This window comes from Grammomys surdaster, unplaced genomic scaffold, assembly GCF_004785775.1.
Source record: "Grammomys surdaster isolate TR1022 unplaced genomic scaffold, NIH_TR_1.0 1164, whole genome shotgun sequence".
NCBI classification, from domain to species: Eukaryota; Metazoa; Chordata; class Mammalia; order Rodentia; family Muridae; genus Grammomys; species Grammomys surdaster.
Window position 1 is genome coordinate 454,813 of NW_021605583.1, and position 22,316 is coordinate 477,128.

A 22,316-nucleotide genomic window follows, 5' to 3' on the forward strand; every position below is an offset into this window, starting at 1 on the left:
CTCATAAGAGTTGTTGTGTTTTATAAAAAGAGGAGAGAGGGGATATGTTTGGTGGAGGTGTAGTCAGGTTTGGAGGAAAGGGGTGCCTCTGTGGGCCCATGCTGAGGCATCTCTTTCCTCTGAGGGACCAGCCACATGACGGTATAGTATAGAATAGAGTTTATTCAGGGCATGGGGAGGGGAGTTAAGAGTGTAGTAGAGACAGAGAGAGAGGTGGGGAGGGAGGGAGAGAGGAGAGAGAGAGAGAGAGAGAGAGAGAGAGAGAGAGAGAGAGAGAGGAGTAGAGAAGTAGAGCATGTGGAGAGAGAGGGAGGAAGAGAATGGGGAGAGAGGGAAGGGGCGAGGGGAGCAAGAAGTCAAGAGTAAGAGAGAGAGGAGGGGGCAAGCAGCCCCTTTTATAGTGAGTCAGGCATACCTAGCTGTTGCCAGGTAACTGTGGGGCAGAGCTTAGACAAAATGCTAATGGCCGTAACAATGAAAACACCAAATAAACTGTTTTTATGCCAGGGGCATTGTAATGATTAATACAGATTTATTTTTGACAAATTTTGCTGTAGTTGTTTCTGTATTAATTGATTCTGGAAGATTCAGGTATAATCGGTACATCTCGGAGACCTCAATCAATAAATCAACCTAAAAATAAAAAGTAGATTTACGATCATGATAGCAGACAATTGTAACCGTAGGGCTATGGTAGTAAGTAGATCACTGCAGTCACTTGTATGGAGACCTAGTTACTGCTACAGGACTTGGGATTGTTGATTCTTGAGATTTTGCTTACCAACACAACATACTGTTAACTGGTGGGTCGGGTATGGTGGTGCATGCCAGCCTCTGTTACACAGAGAAACCCCGTCTGAGGGGTTGGTGGGGATGAGAGGAGTCAATTGTATCAATACCAGAAGTAGAGTAGTGTGTTTGCTGTCTTCAGGATTTATTATCAGATGGCAAGGAAATATACTGGAGCCTGGAAGCTAGGATCCATGTTTCACAGTTAGGCCCTCAGCGAATCTCTCCTGATAATTTCAAATGCACATAAAGTATTGAGCTAAGATACACCTTTAGAAGACTCGGGGATAAAAGGTTATTCATTTTTATTGGGTACATTTCATAAGGCATCATAAAGAGAGAGAATAGACACTAACCAGTTTACATGCAGTCTCCAAATGCTAAGACTTAACAGCTAAGAAATGGAATCAATCCAGAAAGAATAAAATAAGAATACCATTATCCACAGTAGCTGACTAAGTCATAGGTTAAGCAGCACTTGTTAAAAAGCCTGTGAACAGCCGGGCAGTGGTGGCGCACGCCTTTAATCCCAACACTTGGGAGGCAGAGGCAGGTGGATTTCTGAGTTCAAGAGTTCGAGGCTAGCCTGGTTTACAGAGAGAGTTCCAGGACAGCCAGGGCTACACAGAGAAACCCTGTCTTGAAAAAATAAAAATAAATAAATTCCTGCAAGACATTAAAAAAAAAAAAAAGCCTGTGAACAGGCTGAGGGCCAGGTCAGCCAGTCCTTACAGTTGGTTAAGATGACAGCAATTCAGTTTACCGGCATGAAAGTGCCATGATGGAATGAGTTGTTTTATATATTATACGTAAAAATTTGTTTAAAAACAAAAGTTTAGAGAAGCTAGACTTGGAACAGAATTGTGGGTAGAGTAGCTACAATCAAAGAAACAGACACAATGGGCTAGAAGGAACTGCCTTCAAACTGCACAGCATCATTTGTACCCTCAACATTCCCTAAGCAGGTAATCCACAGAGAATCCAACAATAGGGTAGGAAGGGAGGTAGCCAAAGGGGCCTTCTCACAGGACCCAGCCAGCTCTCCCCACCTCCGTACAGGCCGTTCACAAGTTTTGCTTGCTACAATTTCAGGATTGCTGCTCCTCAGGAACTAGACCTTTGGGGTCATTTCTGAAGTGAGACGTTTTCCTAGTTGTTCTCTCCCTCTATGGTGGATGGATTTCCAGCAGATCACTTGTTTTGATATGTCATGGGTCTGGTTTAAAAGGAGAACACAGCGGGCTGGAGAGGTGGTTCCGAGGTTAAAAGCACTGGTTGCTCTCTCAAAAGACCCAGGTTTAATTCCCAGCCAGGACCCACATGGTAGCTCACAACTGTTTTTAACTCCAGTTCCAGGGACTCTAATGTACTCACACACATATGCAGGCAAAACACATAAAATAAAACTAATTAAAAGAAAAGAAATATTTTTTAAAAGGAATATATAGACTGTGGTGACAAAACCCTGTACTTTGGAATCTGAGGCTAGGATAAGGGTTGTTGTGCTTGAAGAGTGAAGGAAGTGTCTCAGCCCGAGGGTAGACTGTACCGTGTCCCAATTATCTGCTCTTCTGTAAGGTAAGAGAATTCTTTCTATACATCTATACAACGTGTATATCACTTTCTGTCATTCCCAGTCCTACTGATGTTTTTGCCTTGTGATGTACTTGGGCCAATAGGATGCAATTAGAAGAGATACATGCCCTATAGACATGGGAGTTTTAGGTCTATTACTTGGGGCAGGAATTTCTGTTTCCCTCTACCATAAGAATGGCATGACTCCGGCTGGAGAAATGGCTCAGCGGTTAAGAGCGGTTAAGAGGTCCTGAGTTCAATTCCCAGCAACCACATGGTGGCTCACAACCATCTGTAATGGGATCTGATGCCCTCTTCTGGTGTGTCTGAAGACAGTGATAGTGTACTAAAATAAATAAATCTTAAAGAAAAACAAACAAAAAACCAAAGAATGGCATGCGTCAAGTCTCTGAATGTACAGGGGTTTATGGGGCAGAGAAGGTAATATGCAGCCGAAACAAATTACTATAAGCCTTTGAATTTTGGAGTTTGTTCTTACTGCAGCATAATATAGATACAAATTTACTGTATAATTGGCCCTCCATCTGAAGGTTCTACATCTGTGGATGCAGCCTACCTTGTATTGGAAAGTATTTAGGTGTACAGTTCACTGATTGCATCTACACTGAACATGTAGCAGAGGCTTTTCTCTCTCTCTCTCTCTCTCTCTCTCTCTCTCTCTCTCTGAGACAGGGTTTCTCCGTGTAGTCCTGGCTGTCCTGGAACTCACTCTGTAAACCAGGCTGGCCTTGAACTCACAGAGATTGACCTGCACCTGCCTCCCGAGTGCTGGGATTAAAGGTGTGCGCCACCACTGCCCGGCTTCTCATTATTTTGTAACTGATACAGTCAAACAACTTGGTATAGATTGGATGTTTGTTTGTTTGAGACAGGGTCTTATCTATCTATAGCTTTGGCGGTTTTGGAACTCACTACATAGATTAGGCTAACTTCAAGATTATAGACATCTGCCTGCCTCTGCCTCCCAAATTTTGGAATTAAAGATGTGGTCCACCATGCCTGACTATAGTTGGATCTTAACTTCCCCAAACCTCCGAGTGTTTTTCCCCCACCATAAATATGCTATTGGGAAGTACTGAAACCTTTAGGAGGTGGAACTTAGTGCCAAGTCTTTGGGTCATTGGGTATGTTTCTAGAAAGTGGATTGTGGGACGCTGGCCATTTCTATACTGTCCCCGGCCTTGAGTGATGAGTGGTTTTGCTTTGTCATGTATTCATGTCATGATGTGCTTGGCACTTCAGCACATGTGTGAAAATGGCTATGTGAACAAGGTTGGAACCTCTGAAATCATGAGCCCTAACAAATCCCTCCTCTTTAAAGTTATCTTAAGCGTCTGTTATAGTGATGCAAAGCTGATGTACAACTGAATTGATACAGCACTTACATGTTATTCAATCATAGAAAACCTCAAGTACATGCAGATGCAAATGTTACTTGCAAACAATAAAAAAAAATTGGCCATCAGTGGATCTGCTCATCTGTAGGAGTTCCTGAAAACAATCCCCCAGAGCTGCCTCCTTAGGACTACTGCAGTATTTGTTTAACTTACCTCAGAAACACTAAGTTCACAGAGAGAGACTGACTTGATCCCAGGTAACTCGACTTTCAGCTCAATTTTCTGAGGTTTCTCGTTCTGATCCTTTACAACCTTTAATTCATAGGCAGGTTGCTTAACCTCCACCTGGATTTCTGAACTAGAAATCTCTTCTATAAGACATCGTCCTTTGGCTGATGCTTGTGTTTTTGTCAATAGCACCTCAGGTAGGTGATTAGGTTCACTCAAAGTACTGCTTCTGATCCTCTCAAGAGTATTTTCTTTATGGAAAAAGGGGAGGGGAAATGCAAATATTAGCAGGCTGTGAGCTTTAGGATAGGTGGTGTTCACAGAGGCAGTTGATGAAGCTGCAGTTATCTTGTTTTGGAAATGTTAGTTCTAAAGCATCTGGAACAGCTGGCCATGCCACTCAGTGATAACCTGCTTAGCATCTGGGCTTTAGGTTGGAGTGATTCTGGCACAGCTAAGCAAACAGATGGAGATACCCAGAACCTCAAGTCAAAGAATTTGCTTGGGAATCCTGCAAGATTTTGACATCTTTCTGGATACTCTGACGTTTCTAACAATGTATATTTCTCTCTCTAAGTTCTCTAATAATGTATATTTCTCTCTCATTCTTTTGAGATAGAGATGTGTGGCCTGAAACCTATGCAAAGGCTACAAATCCAGAATATGTCATCACTTCATTTTCAGCTCACCTCCATCGACTCACCTGTTCTCATCATTGCTTTGAAGTCTGGGAAGTCATCTCTAGTGCCCATCAGCCTTGCCTTCATTCTCTGGAGGCTTCCTTTCAGCCTAATACTAGTAACACAGTATGAGTGTGCAAGTGTGAGCTGGAGTCGCTCCTCGATGCACAGCATGGCCATCCTTATTAACTGATCTCTGATCCCTTGGTCTCTTTCTGCCACTTGCAGAACACCAGGATTGTAGGCAACATCAATGATGGTATGAGCATCTGTGTGCAAGTCAGAGACAGTTTGATTCTATAAGGATTTATGTTGGGCAGTATTCTAACCCGTATTAGCAAAGCTGCAAACTACAGATTCCAGCAAACTACAGATTCCATCCCTGAATTCTTAGACAATCATAGAAGCACTATGTTAAGCCAGCAGTGGCTGGTCAGATAGGAAGTCGACACAAAGTTTATTAGGAGAAAGGGCTTTGAAGTGAGGAAAAGCCTTAGACAACAGCAATGCAGTCTATGGAGATCTAAGCATGATGGGACCTTAAAGGGAGCTATGGCTTCCCTTTCAATCCTGGAAAAGAGCTTCATAGGTTGAGAATGAGAGGTAGTGAAGGGAGATTTGAGATGGGAGAGATTCAGGGAGAACAAGGGTCCTGGAGAGGGCAGCTTCAGGGCATTTGCATGAACAAAATCTCCCTGAAGACCCAGCTGAGAAACAAAACAAAAAGCTGACTTTTTAAATAACCTTTTAGGAGTGATAGTAATTTTCACGTCACAAAATTTACTTCTGTGTAGTGTACGTGACGTCATGGAAGAGACAGGTGATCTTGAACTGAAGGCTGTCAAGTCACAGAACAGGCTGATTCTTAATTCTGTCTCAGCAGGGAGGCACGGCCTGATTCAGGCTGTATGATCTGGCCTAAAGATGCAGGTGTCTGTTCTAACATTTACACAAAATTCCAGTTCTATGCTGCCATTTCTATTTGAGTTGAATGCAGATCAGACTATTAGAAATCATATTAAATGTGCACAAAGCACACCAATTTGTTGGGAAATATTAATATTATTTTGTAAATCATTGTACAATATAATAATTAAAATAATATTATTTACTATGTCAATTATTTATTAATAATATTCCCATCAGATGAAATAATGTAATTAAAATATTTCTACCAAGTAAATTCTGGTCTTCAAATATGTTCAATAAAAAATTCACATATTGCTGGTCAATGATGGCAGAACACTTTTAATTCTAAGACTCTGGAGACAGAGGTAGGGAGATCTCTGAGTTCAAGGCCAGCCTGGTCTATAGAGTGAGTTCTAGTCAGAGCTACACAGAGAAACCTTGTCTGGAAAAAACAACAATAACAACAACAACAACAACAAAAACTCGTGCACATGCTTTAACTCTTTATACCTGATGCCTCAGCAGAATCTTCTGGTCTGCCCACACTTATAGGTACAGGATGAGTAGCTGACTGTGGAGTGGGGATCCTTTCCCATTGACATAGGTTGATAAAAAGTACTTTTTCTTTTGGTTTCTAGAAAGTGAATAATTTTGACATTGCCAAATGAGATTTGATGAGAATATCCTGAAAGCAAAGTCCTCACTTTCCTTTTTAGGCCTTCTTCCCCATGTGCTAGGGCAGTGCTCCACTACTCAGCTACGTCTCCCTCCAAGAGGGAGAGTTCTGGTCACTCACTCAGTGATTATATTCAAACTGTGCTTCACATCCAGTTGTGCTGCACAATTTCCAAGCAAATTATTTGACTGGAAGCTCTTTCTCTGTTTTGGTTAATTCGTTCATTCATTTGGTCATTCATTCATTCACTCATTTTGCTATGCCAGGAACCAAATCCAACTCAGAGCCTCACATGCTAGGCAAGCATTCTACCACTGAGACACAATTTTTTTGTGACTTGAGTTCCCCAAAGCTTCTGGCTCTTCATCCTAAATCCACCTGCTGTTCTCTCCCAGAGGAACTGGACAGGAGGAGAAGCTGAAGTTAACAACTGCTCAGTGTTTTTGGAACCTCATGTCACTGCTTCTTTATTTCACTAACAGTAAATTCTTTATTTGGAAAAATCCTCAGCTCCTGAGTCTTATTAAATCAGAATTAGGAAGCCTTTAATCCCAGCACTCAGGATGCAGAGGCAGGAGGATCTCAAGAGTTCAAGGCCAGCCTGGTTTACATAGCATTGAACAATCAGGACTACATAAAGAGTCTGTCTCAACAAACAAACATTCATTGCATCTGGGCCAGTTTGATGGCTCAGTGGATAAGAGCACCTGGCTCTAGGTTGATGATCTGAATTCTCACCTCACCTCAATCGTAGGAAACTGCTCCCCAGAGTCATCCTCTGTCCTTGCACATGCACTCTCTTGAACCCATACACACATAAAATGTAATACATTTTTTTAAAAAAACCTTAACTTATAGCACTATTTTCCCACCTATCAGGACAATAAAGTTGCATTAGGGGATTTCCAAAATACCAAGTATGAATTTCTCATTTTTACTCCCTCAGTGAAATCTTCCATGTGGTTTCATTTCTTGTTCAGAGAGTTTTAATAAACTTCTCTTGTGTTAAAGTAGCACTAGAAAAGGCTACTGTGTCTCCTGGTTAAGCCAGAGTAGTTTTATTGAAGACCTCTTCTCCCTTGCACCAGCTCTACATACTAGGATCTTGGTCTGTAGACAGACTTGAGGTTCTGGGTCGGCGCAGAGCTGTTTGCCATCTTTCAGCTCCTGCTGAATGAAGTTCTGGTAGCGCTCGGGATCATTTTCAGCCAAATCATCAAGCATACTCCAGAACTGGGAAATGTGGGTGAGAAGACCTTTTGAGGAAGCCTTCATGATGGTGATGAGGCAGGCCTTTGGAACCTGCAGAGAGACAGGACTTGAGAAAAGGGATATAAGGTATTTATGGCCTTATTTCCTTTTTCAGGGAAGGAGGGAGGCTTTTGGAATTGTGCTGGGGTAGGTTCTCAACTGTTCTTGTTTCCTATGTCTAAAAGATTGCACAGCCATACTGCTTTATCTTGGCTTTTCTACAGTCTGTGAGTTAAACCACTTCCTAACTTCCCACGTTGTACCTGTGCTTCTGTCTGGTCTTCACAAATACAGAGGGAACAGAAAGGACTTTTGTTCCAATAGTTGGATATTGGCTGACTTGGTGCCTTCCAGACCTGAAATTGTGAGACGTGTGTGAAAGAAAGACAGACGGGTAGAGAGTGTGGGGCAGGGGGAGACAGACAGACAGACAGTATGGTAGTTAAGAATAGGCGCATTGGAGCCAGTATGCTTACGTTCTTCCTAACTGCAGACAGCTACGTTGCCTTGAGCAAGTAGTGTATATACTCAAAATAAAGCTGATTAAGAACACTAATACTTAAAGCTGGATAAATACTATGTGAGAGTAATAGTCAAAGATCCCGCCATCCTCCTCCTCCCGCAACAGAGAAATGTCCCCCAAAATTTTAAAGAGGTTTAGAGTCTTCAAATTATATATTAAAGTTACACTAAACAAACAACGAATACATACTTAATCCAAACGTGTGTGTGTGTGTGTGTGTGTGTGTGTGTGTGTGTGTGTGTGAAGGGGAAGGCACCTCTTAGTTTGGAGACAAACTGCGACTCTGGTTACTATGGTAACCAGGCCCGGTACAACACCTAACTGGGTCCGGGGTGTGCAAAGTAGAGCGGTGTCTCTATAGCCAGTTCCGGTTCTTTTCTCCAGTGCCGGACTGGCTCCTCAGAGCGCCGGTCCGGCTTCTCTCTCAGGAGAGCGCCGGCTTCCTTCCTGCATCTGTCAGCTTCCACGGCGACCGGCGAGCCCGCTCTGTGGGAGTCTCCTGTGGGAGGGAAGCGTTTCTCCGGAGCACGACTTCCGGCCCGGAAGGAAGCCGCCGCCTTTTCTCCCACCCCGCCACGCGAGGCTGCGGCGCACGGTATGGGTGTGTTTGTGTGTGTTTGTGTGGGGAGGGCGTTTCGAGGGAAGGCTGCCGAGAGCGTCGAGGCTGCGGCGGGGCGGGGAGCCCGCTGACAGACATGGGGGTGTTTGCCCCGACTTCCCCTTGGAAACTTCAAGCTCTCCCTGAGGCACTGTAGACACTTCCCGGGCCCCAACGGAAGGCCGAGCCCATGCCCCTTGTCCCCATTCTGTCCCGGGAGTGAAACCGAGCCGCCGGGCGCCGTCCCAGCCCAGCGAGAGCGGGGAATGCCCCGGTCCACCCGCAGGCTGCGTTCCGCGCCTGCGCCCGCTCTGGCCTGGGTCCCGGAGAGAGAGCCGCCTGGCGGGCTCGGCTGGGGGAAGGCAGCCGTAGCCTGGGCCTCGGGTGAGGGCACTGTAACCAGTGGGAAGGCTACGTTTTCACGAAGGACTCGGGTGAAGCTGCAGAGCTGCCTTTCAGCCCTGACTCCTTGGCTTCCTGGGTCGGAGGAGATCTTGTAATGGAGTGGTTCTTCGTCTCAAACTAACAAGATGCCTGATTTCCTCAGGATCGAGGGGTGAGTGAGCATCGGGACGGTGGCACCAAGCCCCTGCTAGCTACACATGTGAATATCGTTGTCTTCTGGGTTTTGGAAAGTTCCGTACAATGTAGGAAACAAAATGTCCTGAGTAGAGATATTTAAGTCGTTTATTTATTTTTTTTTTTTACAATTCAGTTTATTTTTTTTTACTGTTGACATACTTGGTGTTTAATGCCTTCGAATCTACGTGTTTATATCATTGCAAGAGAATTTTGAGATTTGATTTCTAGCCTCGACACTGACATATCCTTTGCCTGGGTCCATGCAGTCTGGGGTCAGCTTAACAGCTTTAAGGACCTTGATATTCAAAAGAGGAGTTGAGATAGAGTCTAAACTCGGGGATCCCTGTAAGTTAAAACAGCCAACTGAAAATGTTTGGGGAATCAAATTGCATCTGTACTGATCACGTACAGACCTTTCCCTCTTTGGTCTTTATTTCTAATCTCCATCATAACATTTACATAACATTTGCATAGTTTAAAGTATTATAATTAACCTAAATACTCCCATTCATCCTAAATGTGGAAGAGTGGTAAGAGGATGAGGAGTTAAGGGCTAGCTGAGGCTAGTTAAGACCCTGACTCCAAAAAAAAAAAGTCCTAATTTAAAATACACAGGAGAATAGTTTATATGCAAATACTATACCATTCTAAAAGAGAGATGAGCACCCTAGGATTGCTTTGTGTGTGTGCATGTATGTTACTGAGGGACTGAATCCAGGGTCGCTATTAGGCTAGGCGAATGCTCTACCAGCCCATACTTGGATTTAGATACCTTTAGTGGTCCTGGAACCAGTCCCCCATGGATCTTGACTACTTGACAGAATTGTGAGGACTGAATAATGTGGTGCTCACAGAAACACTATTGAGCAGCTTCGTGCAATTTTAAAGACTTAGTGTACATTGTCCTCTTTCATCTTTACACCATAGTCGGGTCTCATAAAGTTCAGTGATTTTTTTTCTTTCTTCATTTCTTTGTCTCTTTACAATTTAATAAAAATAAATTTATTGCATATTATTGGTTCATTTCAGACTAAAGAATGTCACGGGTTCCACTGGGGAAAGTCCTCCTGAGGAATGTCATCCGGCATACAGATGCTCACAATAAGGTAGGCAGTACAATCTAGTTACTGTCAACATTTCTTGAGAGCATACAGTAAACCATGAATTATGTAGGGAGATAACAAAGATGCATAAGAAACAATCATAGTTTGAAAAGTACTATAACATGAGGATAGTTACAAATTGCTTTAGTGCACCCAGGAAGGAATAACGAAATCTGCCTTGGAAAAATTAGAACGATTTCACAGAATGAATGGTCTCTGATATTTGAGCTGGTACTTGATGAATAAATGTTTACCATTGTTTTTGGCTGAAAATTCTCTGCACAAATACAGAGCAACAGAGCAGGGCCTAGTGATATGCATGAGTGGTAATGTCTCTTATATGCAAAGTCCTCATTCCATCCCTACCCCTCAGGCATTCATCACTTGGGGCAAGACATAAAGCTTCTAGAAAGTAGAAGATACAGAAGTAGTGACAGAAGATAAAATGCAAGAAGCCATCAGCTAGGGGTGGTGTCTTGCATATCTCATATCTGTAAGTGCTGTTTTACCCTGGAGGGAATGAGGTGGTGTGATTGCCACATATGTGAGTTTACACTGGTGATTTGTCAGTGTGGTAGAAAATAGACAATGAGAGAGAGGCACTGGAGGGATGATGGTCTAAGTGGTGCCGGCTTAGAGACAGGATCTAGGAGACTGTCATGCATGGTGTGATAGGAGTGGAGTGGCTGGGATGGAAGGAATGAAGGAAAACAATGACAGCAGACAAACACGAGACACACTGTGGTTTTGAATATATTTATGAATAGGAGCTTGATGTTGAAAACTCAGACTTGGAGACAAGGAGAAAAATTAGAGCTGGAAGAAAAGTTTGGGACTGTAGACAGTCACCTAAGAGTGTGCCTGTAATGAAAAGATCAAGAAAGACCCCCTTGTCCCGTTTTCTTCAACACACTGTACTCCTGGCTTGGTCGTTCCTATCATTGTCAGCATCATAGTACTTAGGTATTAAGTACTGGGGATTGAACCTGTGAATCACTGAGAATCACTAAGCTTATTGTCTAGCTGGTCTTGATCTCACCCTGTATTCTGGGCAGGCCTTGACTATGATCACCGACCTGTGCCCAGCTGTTACTTTAGTAACAGGTGGATAGAAGTGTAATGGTTACTCTTGCTACTTAGACAGTTACGTTAATTCTACTTCCAGTTGCATAGAGACCTTGGATTTGAGAGTGACAGCTAAAAACAAAGTAGTCATAGCATAGGTTTAACCAAGTGTGTAAGAGAACTTAGAAATAAAATGTGCTTTTGCTTTTGGCAGTTGTCTTCTGCTTTCCAGTATATTTTCTGTTAGCTATGTTGCTTTGTTTCTGTTTGTGACAAAAATTTTAATGTGAGCCAGGTATGATGTACATGGCTGTAATCTCAGCACTGAGGAGACAGTCAGGAAGTTTGCTTAAGTACATGGCTAGCCTGTTGTGTGTGGCAAGAATGCAGAAAACAAACAAAAAGGGGCTGGCGAGGTGGCTGCTTTACCACAGGGTCTGGGGTTTGGTTCTCAGCCCCTGCATGAGGTTCATAACCATCTGTAACTCTAGTTCCAGGGAATCGTTCACTCTCTTCTGGCCTCTGTGGGCACTTCATGCATATGGTACACAGACTAAAGACTCATTCACATAAAGTAAAATAAGACAGAAGTTCAAAACAAAACAAAATGGGTAGGAAGATGGCACAGGTAAAAGCATTTGCTATTGCAAGCCTGGTAACCCAAATTTGATCTCCAGAGTCCAGGTGAGAAGCCAGATGCAGTGATACAAGTATCACTTCTCCTACAGCATGGTGTGGGTAGAAACAGGAATTGGCCAGAAGCTCAAGGGCCAGCTAGTCTAGAATATGTAGTATAGCAGCAGAAAATAAGAAAGACTCTAACTCAGTAAGATGGAAATCAAGAACCAACTTGGAAGTTCTCTGACACACCATGTGTGTGCTCCATCTCCCTCCCTTTCTTTCCCTCTCTTGCTTGCTCTCTCACTGATATATACACACAAAATAAGTACATATGGGCTAGAGAGATGGCTCAGAGGTTAAGAGCACTAACTGCTCTTCCAGAAGTTCCGAGTTCAATTCCCAGCAACCACATGGTGGCTCACAACCATCTGTAATGGGATCAGATGCCTTCTTCTGATGTGTCTGAAGACAGCTACAGTGTATTCACATACACACACATATAATATATAAATAAGTAAAATCCTTTAAAAAATGTACATCTATCTGACATCTACTTATCTGACTTTTCTTAATGTAAAAAGAGATTATGCTTAGGGAATTTACAGCCGTATCCCTACTGGGCTAAGGCATAGGCCTATAATCTCAGCCATCTAGGAAGGTGAGGACAGGATGGAGGACCACAAGTTTAAGGCCTCCCTAAGTAGTTTAGATTTTTGTCTCAAAACAACACCACCACTAAATAAAAATACCACCACTGTAGCAGGAGATACTAGAAAAGACTGCGGCCTCCTGACTCCTGGTTTAGCCGCCATCCAGGTTCCCTCTCCAATGCTCAACACTGACTGAAGCTCCAGAATCTCACCAGCCAGCTCTCTAAGTTCCCACTGGCAGATCACTACCACGCCATTCCTGTGCTTCAAACCCCCCATGGCTTTTGAGGTAAGCCTCCGTACCTTACTCTCTCAAACTCAAGTTTGAGTCGAGTCGCTGAGAGAAGAAAAACACCACACAAAGTTCAGGAACAATGATAACTCAATCTCTGGGTGCAACAACTAAAATCTAATCTTGTAAGCCTTATTAAACCTAATCCTCTGGTGGTGGATCCATCCACCATGGTACCTGGAAACTACCACCACATCTTATCCCTGTGCTCATGCCTGTCTAAACCCCCTTCCTCCTCTCTTCTCCTATCGAGCCCGGAAGTCCCGCCTACCGGCCCAGTGATTGGTTCCTTTATTCATAGGGGATTGGTTCACAAGAAGTCACCTGAGTACTCGACTCACTCCTTGTCTGCAGCCCCTCCCAGGAGAGCAGAAGTTAACATCAAAATGCAGGAAGCACAGAGCTATCCACAACACCACCACCAAAAAACCAAAACAAAACCCAACAGGCAGGGATTGGAAAGGAGTACCAGGCCAGTGGTAGAGTGTATATTGCCCTGAGAAGAAAAACAAAGCCGGGCAGTGGTGGCGCAAGTCTTTAATTCCAGCACTGGGGAGGTAGAGGCAGGCAGATTTCTGAGTTCAAGGCCAGCCTGGTCTACAGAGTGAGTCCCAGGATAGCCAGGACTACACAGAGAAACCCTGGAGGAGATACATACCTTTGATCCCGGCAGGAGGCAGAGCCAGTCAGATCTCAAGGACAGCCTGGTCTACAGAAGGAGTTTCAGGCCAGAGGTACATAGAGAAACCTAGTCTCGAAACAAATTGAAACTACAGAACAACAAAACCCAAAGCAAAAAGAAAACCTGTGTAATTGTTTAAAGAATATTGGTAAGGTCTCTGAGGTTTTGCAGCTTCTTTGTAAAATATTCTAATGGTGCCTGCTTTGCTTTCCTGTAAGATCACGTACTGTTGTGACTAAGATCATATTGTATCCCAGAACCAGAACCATGTAGGGTTATTATTTTCTTGTTGCAGTAGGACTGTAAAGCTAATGAGGTGATCCGTGTATCTCTGCAGGGCTCAAAACCTGTTACTGCATAATTGTAGATTTACTGTGTTGGATTGGTTAGTCCGTCTTTAAACTCTGTAGAGAAACTAGAATTTACTTTCCAGATCATCTCCTAGTCTGTATCCTAATAGTTAGCGCAGATTGTACTTTCAGTTAGTTTGTTAGTTTCTGTAATGCAAAGAGCTGTTTTTAGTGATTGGGTTTTTGTTTCCGTTTTTAAAACATCTAGATTCAGGAGGAGTCCGACATGTGGAAAATCAGGGAACTAGAGAAGCAGATGGAGGATGCCTACCAGGGGACCAGAAGGAACACAGTACCCAGCAGCTCAAGGTAAAGTACGCCTCTGAGAACCAAAATAACTCTCATCTTTTAGAATTACTAACTTTAGCTTTAAAACATTCTGGTACGTTAAGGATAGATGCATTCAGTTCAGCAAATCAGTAAGCCTTCCTTGTTTCTTAAATTTAGGTTCAAGCATAACAGTGACGCCTGTGGTAACATGACTAGATTGTACTAATCCTCAATGGGAAATTAAACATTCTCTTTGGACTACTGTAAAATTTAGGTTTTATGGATTCCAACCTTGTCTAATAGCTTATAACTTAAGATTTGTTTGTTTGTTTGTTTGTTTGTTTTTGTTTTTGAGACAGGGTTTCTCTGTGTAGCCCTGGCTGTCCTGGAACTCACTTTGTAGACCAGGCTGGCCTCAAACTCAGAAATCTTCCTGTCTCTGCCTCCCAAATGCTGGGATTAAAGGTGTATGCCACCACTGCCTGGTAACTTAGGATTTTCTACTGGAGTATGTTTCTTCCTCCTTCCCTCCCTTCCTCTCTGTCTCCCTCTTCCTTCTTCCCTCCCTCCCTCCCTCCCTCCCTCCTCCCTCCCTCCCTCCTTCCCTTTTCTTCCTTTCATCTTATAAAAATTGTATGATTTGCTGGGTATGGTGCGTCATGTCTTTAGTCCCAGCACTCAGGCCTGCTAGATCTCTGAGTTTGAGGCCAGCCTGACAACCTACATAGTGTTTTCCAGACTAGCCAAGACAAAAACAAAATTAATTTCTTATACTTACTGTGTTGGCAATGTTTTATATGATGTGTTAGTGTATATGGGTGTGCCAGTCAGTGCACACTTGGAAGTCAGAGGATAAGTTCAGGATTTGTTCTGTTAACAACTTTAGGTTCTGGGAATAGAACTCAAGTCATCAGGCTTGCCAGGCAAGCACTTTTACCTGTAGCCATCCCTGGAGTCTTATAATTAATTCAGTCAGTCATACTGCTCCTCCTTTAGTCTGTTACACCTTAAAAACATTTATTTTATTCATGTATATGTGTCTATGTGTCTGTAGGTCAGCAGGGGACAGAATGCCCTGATTTTGTAAGCTGCCTGACTAACATGGGTGCTGGGATTTGAACTAACATCTCCCAAAAGAGCAGTAAATGCTCCTAACCACTGAGCCATAGCTTCAGCCCTAGGCATCTTTTAAAAAGCCATACTTACTGTCTTTGCCAGTGGGCTTACTATCTTTGTTCATGGGCTTTTATATTTCCTTGGTAATCATTTGAGTGTGAATATAAAGGATTGTGGAGGCTTGACTGTGTTCTCTGGGAGGTGTAGGGTGTATTATGAGTAATGAGGAATATCTCTAGGGCTTCATATGCTTCTTAAGTATAAAAGATAATAGGTACATGCGGTAGGTCAGACTCCTGATTGCTAAAGCTAGAAGTCTAAATCTAAATCTAAAGCTAGGGAAATACTAGAAGAAAAGAATTACAGGTGAGTGTGTTTGTGGAGTATGTGGACTTTGGTGTAGTACTAGGTTGAGTGTGACTGGTATCAATGTTATGGTGCAAAGGTATGGTCTCAGCATGTTACATAAAATGACATCACAGATTGCTTATAAATCTAAAAGCTTGTCTCTTTTCATTTATAGTCGGATGAGAAGTGATGGTTTTGATGAAGAAAGTCATAGAGACTATTGGAGGTCAAAGAATGAAATTTCTGGGGCCCTGGAAGATGATTTTCTTAAGGCTAAATCCTGGAACAAGAAGTTATATGATTATGAATCCAATATACCAGACAGGTTTGTGATTACATTCTTGTGACCCCCTAATGGTGTTTGGCTTGAGAATATGTATTTGTTGAAATTAATTGTCCTAGGGCTGCAGAGCTGGCTCAGTGGTTAAGAGCACTTGTTGCTCTTGTAGGGGACCCATGTTTGGTTCCTAGCACATACAAGGCAACTTTTAACTGCTTATAACTCCAGCTCAGGGGATCTGATACCCTCTTCTGATCTCTGTGGACATTGGGCATGTATGTGTAGGCAGGCAAAACACTCATACACAAAAATTAGTAAAAATAAATCTTCAAAACAGATTGTCCCCATAAAAGCTTGTAAGTGGATATGCATAGCAGTACTTACAGTGGCTAAGAAATGACTCCCGCCATTTGGATGAATGCATTAAACAGAATGTAGGCTTCCCTTATAGCGGCGGAATAATACTTGGTGGTAAAATGGATAAGTACTAATTATTTATGCTTAACCTCGAAAACTTCACAAATGTTAAAAGAAGTCTGATACAAAGGCCACATGTTTTTTGTATTATGTAGTATGTCTAGAATGGAAAATCTATAGAGACAGAAATACTCAGGTTTGTTTTGGGCTACAGGTTCTGCACCTGACATGCAAATCACTTTAGAGTGTCCCAGAGTAGATAACATGTTGTAGTTTGGGAGAACTTCACTGCTAAAGAAAAGACCATATGAATTCTGTAGTGTCTGGTAAAGAACAGTATCTCCTGTGTCTGATATGACAGTAGTATAGAAAGTAGAGCTATTACTAAGCTATTTACTCTGCCCCTTTTTTTCTCTCTCTGTGTGTGCATATAGTATTGATGCAATCCAAAATCTAATTTTGTTTTAATTTCCAAAAATGATATGTATTGCTTCATAAAATACATGTATTATGTCACCTTACAGATGGGGTCACAGTGGTTATAAAGAGTTATATCCTGAAGAGTTTGAAACAGACAGGTAGGTAAATGCACTTACTGGAACAAAACCAAACACTTCAGATGAACACAAAATTATGCCATCAGTTAGCATTCCTAACATTTACAAAGGATTAGTTTGTCATTGAAAATATAACTAGAGGGGCTGGAGAGATGGCTCAGCGGTTAAGAGCACTGACTGCTCTTCCAGAGGTCCTGAGTTCAAATCCCAGCAACCACATGGTGGCTCACAACCATCCGTAATGAGATTGGATGCCCTCTTCTGGTGTGTCCGAAGACAGCTACAGTGTACTCATCAATAAAATAAATAAAAAAAAAAAAAAAAAAAAAAAAAAAAAAAAGAAAATATAACTAGAACCTGGAATGGTAGTGCATGGCTGAAGTCTCAGCTATTCAGGAGCCTGAGGCAGGATTGCCTGAGTCCAGGAGTTTGAGTCCAGCCTGGGACATAATGTCTTATCTCCAAAACAAAGAAAACAAGCCAAATTTAGTTGGGAGACAATCCTGATGTATATTTCCAGACTGAAGTTTGTTCTGTAAGCCTAAGGGTTTAAAAAAATAACAGCAACATCATCTGTAGTGAACATATTCCAAGATGCCCCAAAACCTTAGATATTTTATAATTATTTTATAGTCTGTCTTCCTATCTTCCATATTTTTTTTAAATTATTATAAATACAGTACCTATTAGAACCTTCTTTGCTCTGTAAGGAAGTATCTTACTGTTTCTCTTAGCCATATATAAATTGTCAGCATCATGCTTGTGCTTTGGGGTCATTGTTAAATAAAATAAAAACAAGCTATACCAAACAGTGGACCTGATAACCCAGATGGCTGTAAATGACCTAAGATGGTTGGAAGTAGACACAGGGATGATTCAGGTCCTAGGTGGGACACAGTGGAATAGTGAGGATTTTCATCCTCTTATTGAGAATGATATGCAATTAAAATCTTACAAATTTTTTCTGGAATTGACTCTGGCTGGCAGGAATCTGAGAAAATGAAACCATGAATATGGGAGCAGTAGTGTTTGGTATTTCATATGTAACAGCCTGGCAGATCAGGAGTTTGCTTTTTGACAGGATTTCCTATAGCTCAAGATGGCCTTGAACTCTTGACCCTCCTGCCTCTACTTTCCAAATATTGGGATTATAGGTATAAACCAGTATGCTTAGCTCAAGTTAGGGTTTTAAAGATAAGGAAATACAACCTTTGTAATAATAATAGATGAGCCACACAGTAACCATCAGAGCTCTCGTTTGCTGGGTGTGTATGTATTGTGATGTCTCTTTTTGTAGTTCTGGGGGTGTAGAACTTGTTACGTAGAGGAAGTCCTCAAACTTGGGAGGTTGTCTTGCTTTGCTTTCTGAGTGCTAGGATTATAGCTGTGCACCACCATACCCAGTTCAAAGTTCTGACTTACAGTTCAGATGTTAATAATTTACCTAGAGTGCAGAGTATTAAATAGAAATGTACCTTTTCTTTCCTCCATAAAAGTTCTGTCTTTTATTTCAATAGTAGTGATCAGCAAGACATTACCAATGGAAAAAAAACATCTCCCCAGATAAAATCATCTGCCCATGAATCCCGGAAACATAAGAAGTCAAAGAAATCCCATAAGAAGAAGCAGAAAAAACGGTCACACAAAAAACAGAAGAAAAACAAAAAGGAAGCCACAGACATAACAGCAGACTCCTCAAGTGAGTTCTCAGAGGAAACTCGAGCTTCTAGTACCAGGAAAAGGAAGCAACCACACAAGAGCAAGAAAAAATCCAGGAAAAAGTCTCCTAAAAAATCTTTACCTTTAGAGGAAGAAAGTGATACTTCTCAGTCAGATGATTCTGCATCTAGCAGTTCTGAGGAAATTGAGGAAAGAGACACTAAGAAAACCAAAAGGAAAAAGAAAGACAAGAGTGTCCATATTCCTGTGCCTGACCCCGAGGTACAGGAGAGGACAAGCAAGCGCAGGAACTGGAAGGTGGCTACCGATGCCAGGTCTGCTGAGAGCTCAGAGGATGACTAAGTGGGGGAGCAGCAGTCCTGTTTCCCACTGACTCTTAAAAAAAGAGGGGGGGTGTTTGCTGGTGACTTCTACAGCACAGGAGTCTGAGGTTAGAGTTGCCCTGCCACAGCTACCTTTTTTCCTATTTTGGTTTGTTAATCCCCATCCCCCTTTGTTAATAGGGAATCTGGTATTTTGTTAAGGTTTCTTGAAGAGATTATTTTTTTCAATTAATCACTTAGGGTAGAATACCTATACAACAAATTAAAGAACCCAGAAAGCAGAACTCAGTAATGACCTGGGCATACCAATTGGAATGGTGGATTTGGGGGAATCAAGAGTCCATGATGAAGGAGGAGGACTGAAGTGTAGTGCTAGATAGAATGGTTTGACAAGGAGACCTTGCTATCTATACAGGAGGTATACTGCCTTCAGCTTTGGTGCTTTGATTCTTCTGCAGTTGGGCCCTATAGGTATCTAGTTTACTTAGTGAGGAAATAGTTACAAGAACAAACCTTTCCTTTCATGGTAATATCTACAGATGACTGCTAAGGAACCTAGGGTTTTCTGCTTAACTTCCCTGCTGGTCAGGGTCTACAGCTACATTTAGCATAACTCAAATATAACAGTAACTGGATAGTAAATGTTTTTCTAGTTCCATTGCTGTATATTGCCTAAATGGGCTTGTGTTTGGAATTATTTGTTTAGTTGTCCTGTCTATCAAATGGAAAGAATTAGGAAGTAGTTATGTTGCCAATGATGCTTTCAAAGAGATTCATGGCATCAGCCATCTAAACGTCTTTTTTTTTCCTTTTTGCTGAGTTGGGGATTGAACTGAAGGCCTTGCATACACTAGGCAAGTGCTCTACCATTGAGCCATACCCCGAGTCCTGTTGTTTTCCTTGTTCATTTCTAATTTTATTAATGGATTTTAGATTTTCCCTGAAACAGTTGAATCAATTCCAAAATGAAACACACTTCTCAGGGACATAACCCACTTCCCAGTCTGACTTTGTGTTTTGATTATCAAGAACATATTATTTCCCCCTGCTATATACTGTGATCCTGATATTAAAAGAAACCAAAATACCACTGGAAAGTGGTTGGCAGAACAGTTGACTTTTCATTAAGAGGAAAGATAAAGTGACATTGTCAAGGTTTTTGCTTTTGAGGTTGTCACTTTGGTACTGAAGTGCACGAAATGTCATGGTTCTACTACTAATTGATTGCGTTCTAGAGCAGGTTAACTAACCTCCCTGGCCTTACTTTTCCACGTGTAATACAAAGATACTTCATGGTTAGCATGACAACACCAGCAATAGAATACGACAATGCTGACATCCCATGAAGTGGCATTTTATAGTTCTAAATTTGTGCTCTTTATGGAACATTTCTAATAAAGTGCTTGTTCTTAAAATATATGGTTGGCCAGATGTGCCCTATCCCTTGATTATGAGCAGGTGCCGCCTTTTGGGATACTGAAACACTAATGACTTTAGTACTCAAACTTAACAAGTTCCAATGTGTATTCTTTTCCTTGGGTTTAGTGGAGGGAGACTCTAGTTACTACCTCATAACCTTCTAGAAGCAAGTAATATCGTTGTTGGAAGTAGTTTTGGGCATGCATTTTTAATGCAGTTTTGTGCTACAAATGTACTGATTCTAAGCACAGACTCAGGAAGGTGGTTCTGCAAGTAAGGCACTTCCAAGTTTGAGTTTTGACCTTACCTTCCTCCTATGCATAACAGACTTATTTTTTTCCCCAAGGAAAGCACATTTTGCCTAATTTAACATACCCCACCTCCCGCCATGTTCCATCTTTTCTTGCACATAAGCAATAAAGTAGTTTCTGTTCTAATCCATGCCTTAGGCTAAGGCTTTGATGGTTCCTCTAATCCCCTTAACAATGGTTTAGAGCCACTTTTGAAAACCTGTACTCTCCCATTTGCATTACCAGCTCTGGAACATTTCTTATTAGTGTTCCTTAGAGATGATTATGTTGAATCCTAAATTGGGATTTAGAAGAAAAAAGAATCGGAGACTTCACTTTTATTAACTGGTGTGATACAAGTTGGAATTACTGAATTCCCATAAATAAAATTTCACTTTTGAACATTTGCTCTCTTACTTTTTAACACCAACAGACACTTTGACAAGTCTTTCACCACTGGCTATTCCATCTGCTTAGTAAGTCTTTTGGTCTTCTGTCATTCTAAGGTATAGTCTACTGCCCTCCTTTCTGTACGATCTGGGCAAACCGACCGGTGATAGCAAGAGTAGTGTCAATAAAGCGATCCACACAGCTAGAGAGGCAGTTTTCAGTGCGGGAGTCTAGCCGACTTCCTGGCTTCTCCACACACTTATCCCAACATAGTTCCATGAAGTGATGCACCTAAGGGAGAGAAAAGCCTTTTATCATTAGGGTCTGAGATATCTTCCTCATTCTGTGACAAGTAATGGCATTGTAGGATCACTTCAGGACTACTCTTTGTCACCAGTAATGGTCCCATATCTGCGTCCTTACAGACAGTAAATTCTCATTAGAATTCATACTTTTGCGGAGTGATGCTGGGGCAAGCCTTTAATCCCAGCACTTGGGAGTCAGAGGCAGGTAGATCTGAGTTAAGGCCAGCCTGGTCTACAGAGGGAGTCACAAGTCAGCCAGGCTACAGAGAAACCCTGTCTTCAAACCAAACCAACGACTCATACCTTCACAATTCTCAAAGCAACTAGCAATTTAAAATGAGAGAAAGTCAGGACATTTAAAGTCAGGAACTAGTCAGTTCTTGATAGCTATCAGTATTTCCAAGGTTATCTTGATTAAATGGTTAAAACCCTAGTTTGAAATATGCCTGAAATACTCCAAACCCTGTCCCACACCGACGGAGTCTGCACTGATTGCTGCAGGGCTCAGCTTTCTCTAATAATGATCACCATTTCCGAATACATTATCACACGACCCAATGCTGAGGCAGGGGGCAACAGCGAACCCAGAACTCAAGGTGAGGACCGGTGTCTTGTCTACAGGCACCAGTGCTCCAAGGTCAGAACCCAGGGACTCCGAATGCAATGCTCCTGTTGCCCAAACCTTTCCGCTGCTTTCTAACCCTGTCTTCCCACGCAGCGCTTGCCTCACCGGTACTGAGCACTGTAGTCACCAGGGCGGGAGGCGCAGCCGGGTGGGCCCGCTGTGCCGCAGTGTTCAGAGCTCCATGAGTGCCCGGGATCTGCGCGTCACCCTCCTTTCCCTGTTCCTCATCCTCGTACCTGCGCGGTGAACTGCGCCTTCTGCTGCTCGGCGGCCACCAGGCGTTGTAACTCCGCTTCGTCCGCTTCACCAAGCTCCGCCATTGTCAGCGCCAGGGGCTTCGCGGAGGCACGCACGCGCGGAGGAA

The 22,316-nt window shown here is 42.5% G+C and overlaps 3 protein-coding genes across 7 annotated transcripts; 1 reads left to right on the plus strand and 2 right to left on the minus strand.

The window, feature by feature from the left end:
- Positions 1-492: 492 nt before the first annotated feature.
- Pih1d2 (PIH1 domain containing 2) lies at positions 493-8,587 on the minus strand. Of its 3 annotated transcripts, XM_028783770.1 has the most exons (7): positions 8,312-8,587; positions 7,730-7,822; positions 7,314-7,517; positions 6,050-6,173; positions 4,654-4,899; positions 3,936-4,201; positions 493-633 (listed from the first exon to the last, which is right to left on the minus strand). In XM_028783770.1, the coding sequence occupies exons 3-7, from the start codon at positions 7,488-7,490 to the stop codon at positions 499-501; spliced, it is 948 nt and encodes a 315-aa protein (XP_028639603.1). In that variant the 5' UTR covers positions 7,491-7,517; positions 7,730-7,822; positions 8,312-8,587; the 3' UTR covers positions 493-498. The 3 variants fall into 3 exon arrangements, with proteins under 3 accessions (XP_028639603.1, XP_028639604.1, XP_028639605.1); XM_028783771.1 differs by lacking the exon at positions 7,730-7,822; XM_028783772.1 differs by lacking the exon at positions 493-633 and having other exon boundaries at positions 3,609-4,201.
- On the plus strand, positions 8,417-21,034 carry Nkapd1 (NKAP domain containing 1). Of its 3 annotated transcripts, none has more exons than XM_028783774.1 (6): positions 8,417-8,584; positions 10,199-10,275; positions 14,141-14,241; positions 15,842-15,991; positions 16,888-16,941; positions 18,438-21,034. In XM_028783774.1, the coding sequence occupies exons 2-6, from the start codon at positions 10,207-10,209 to the stop codon at positions 18,940-18,942; spliced, it is 879 nt and encodes a 292-aa protein (XP_028639607.1). In that variant the 5' UTR covers positions 8,417-8,584; positions 10,199-10,206; the 3' UTR covers positions 18,943-21,034. The 3 variants fall into 3 exon arrangements, with proteins under 3 accessions (XP_028639607.1, XP_028639606.1, XP_028639608.1); XM_028783773.1 differs by lacking the exon at positions 8,417-8,584 and adding an exon at positions 8,959-9,143; XM_028783775.1 differs by lacking the exons at positions 8,417-8,584; positions 10,199-10,275 and adding an exon at positions 10,648-10,765.
- Positions 20,956-22,313, minus strand: Timm8b (translocase of inner mitochondrial membrane 8 homolog B). Its single transcript, XM_028783776.1, has 2 exons — positions 22,189-22,313; positions 20,956-21,313 (listed from the first exon to the last, which is right to left on the minus strand). Exons 1-2 carry the CDS (start codon positions 22,270-22,272, stop codon positions 21,146-21,148), a joined length of 252 nt encoding a protein of 83 aa, XP_028639609.1. The 5' UTR covers positions 22,273-22,313; the 3' UTR covers positions 20,956-21,145.
- Positions 22,314-22,316: the final 3 nt, after the last annotated feature.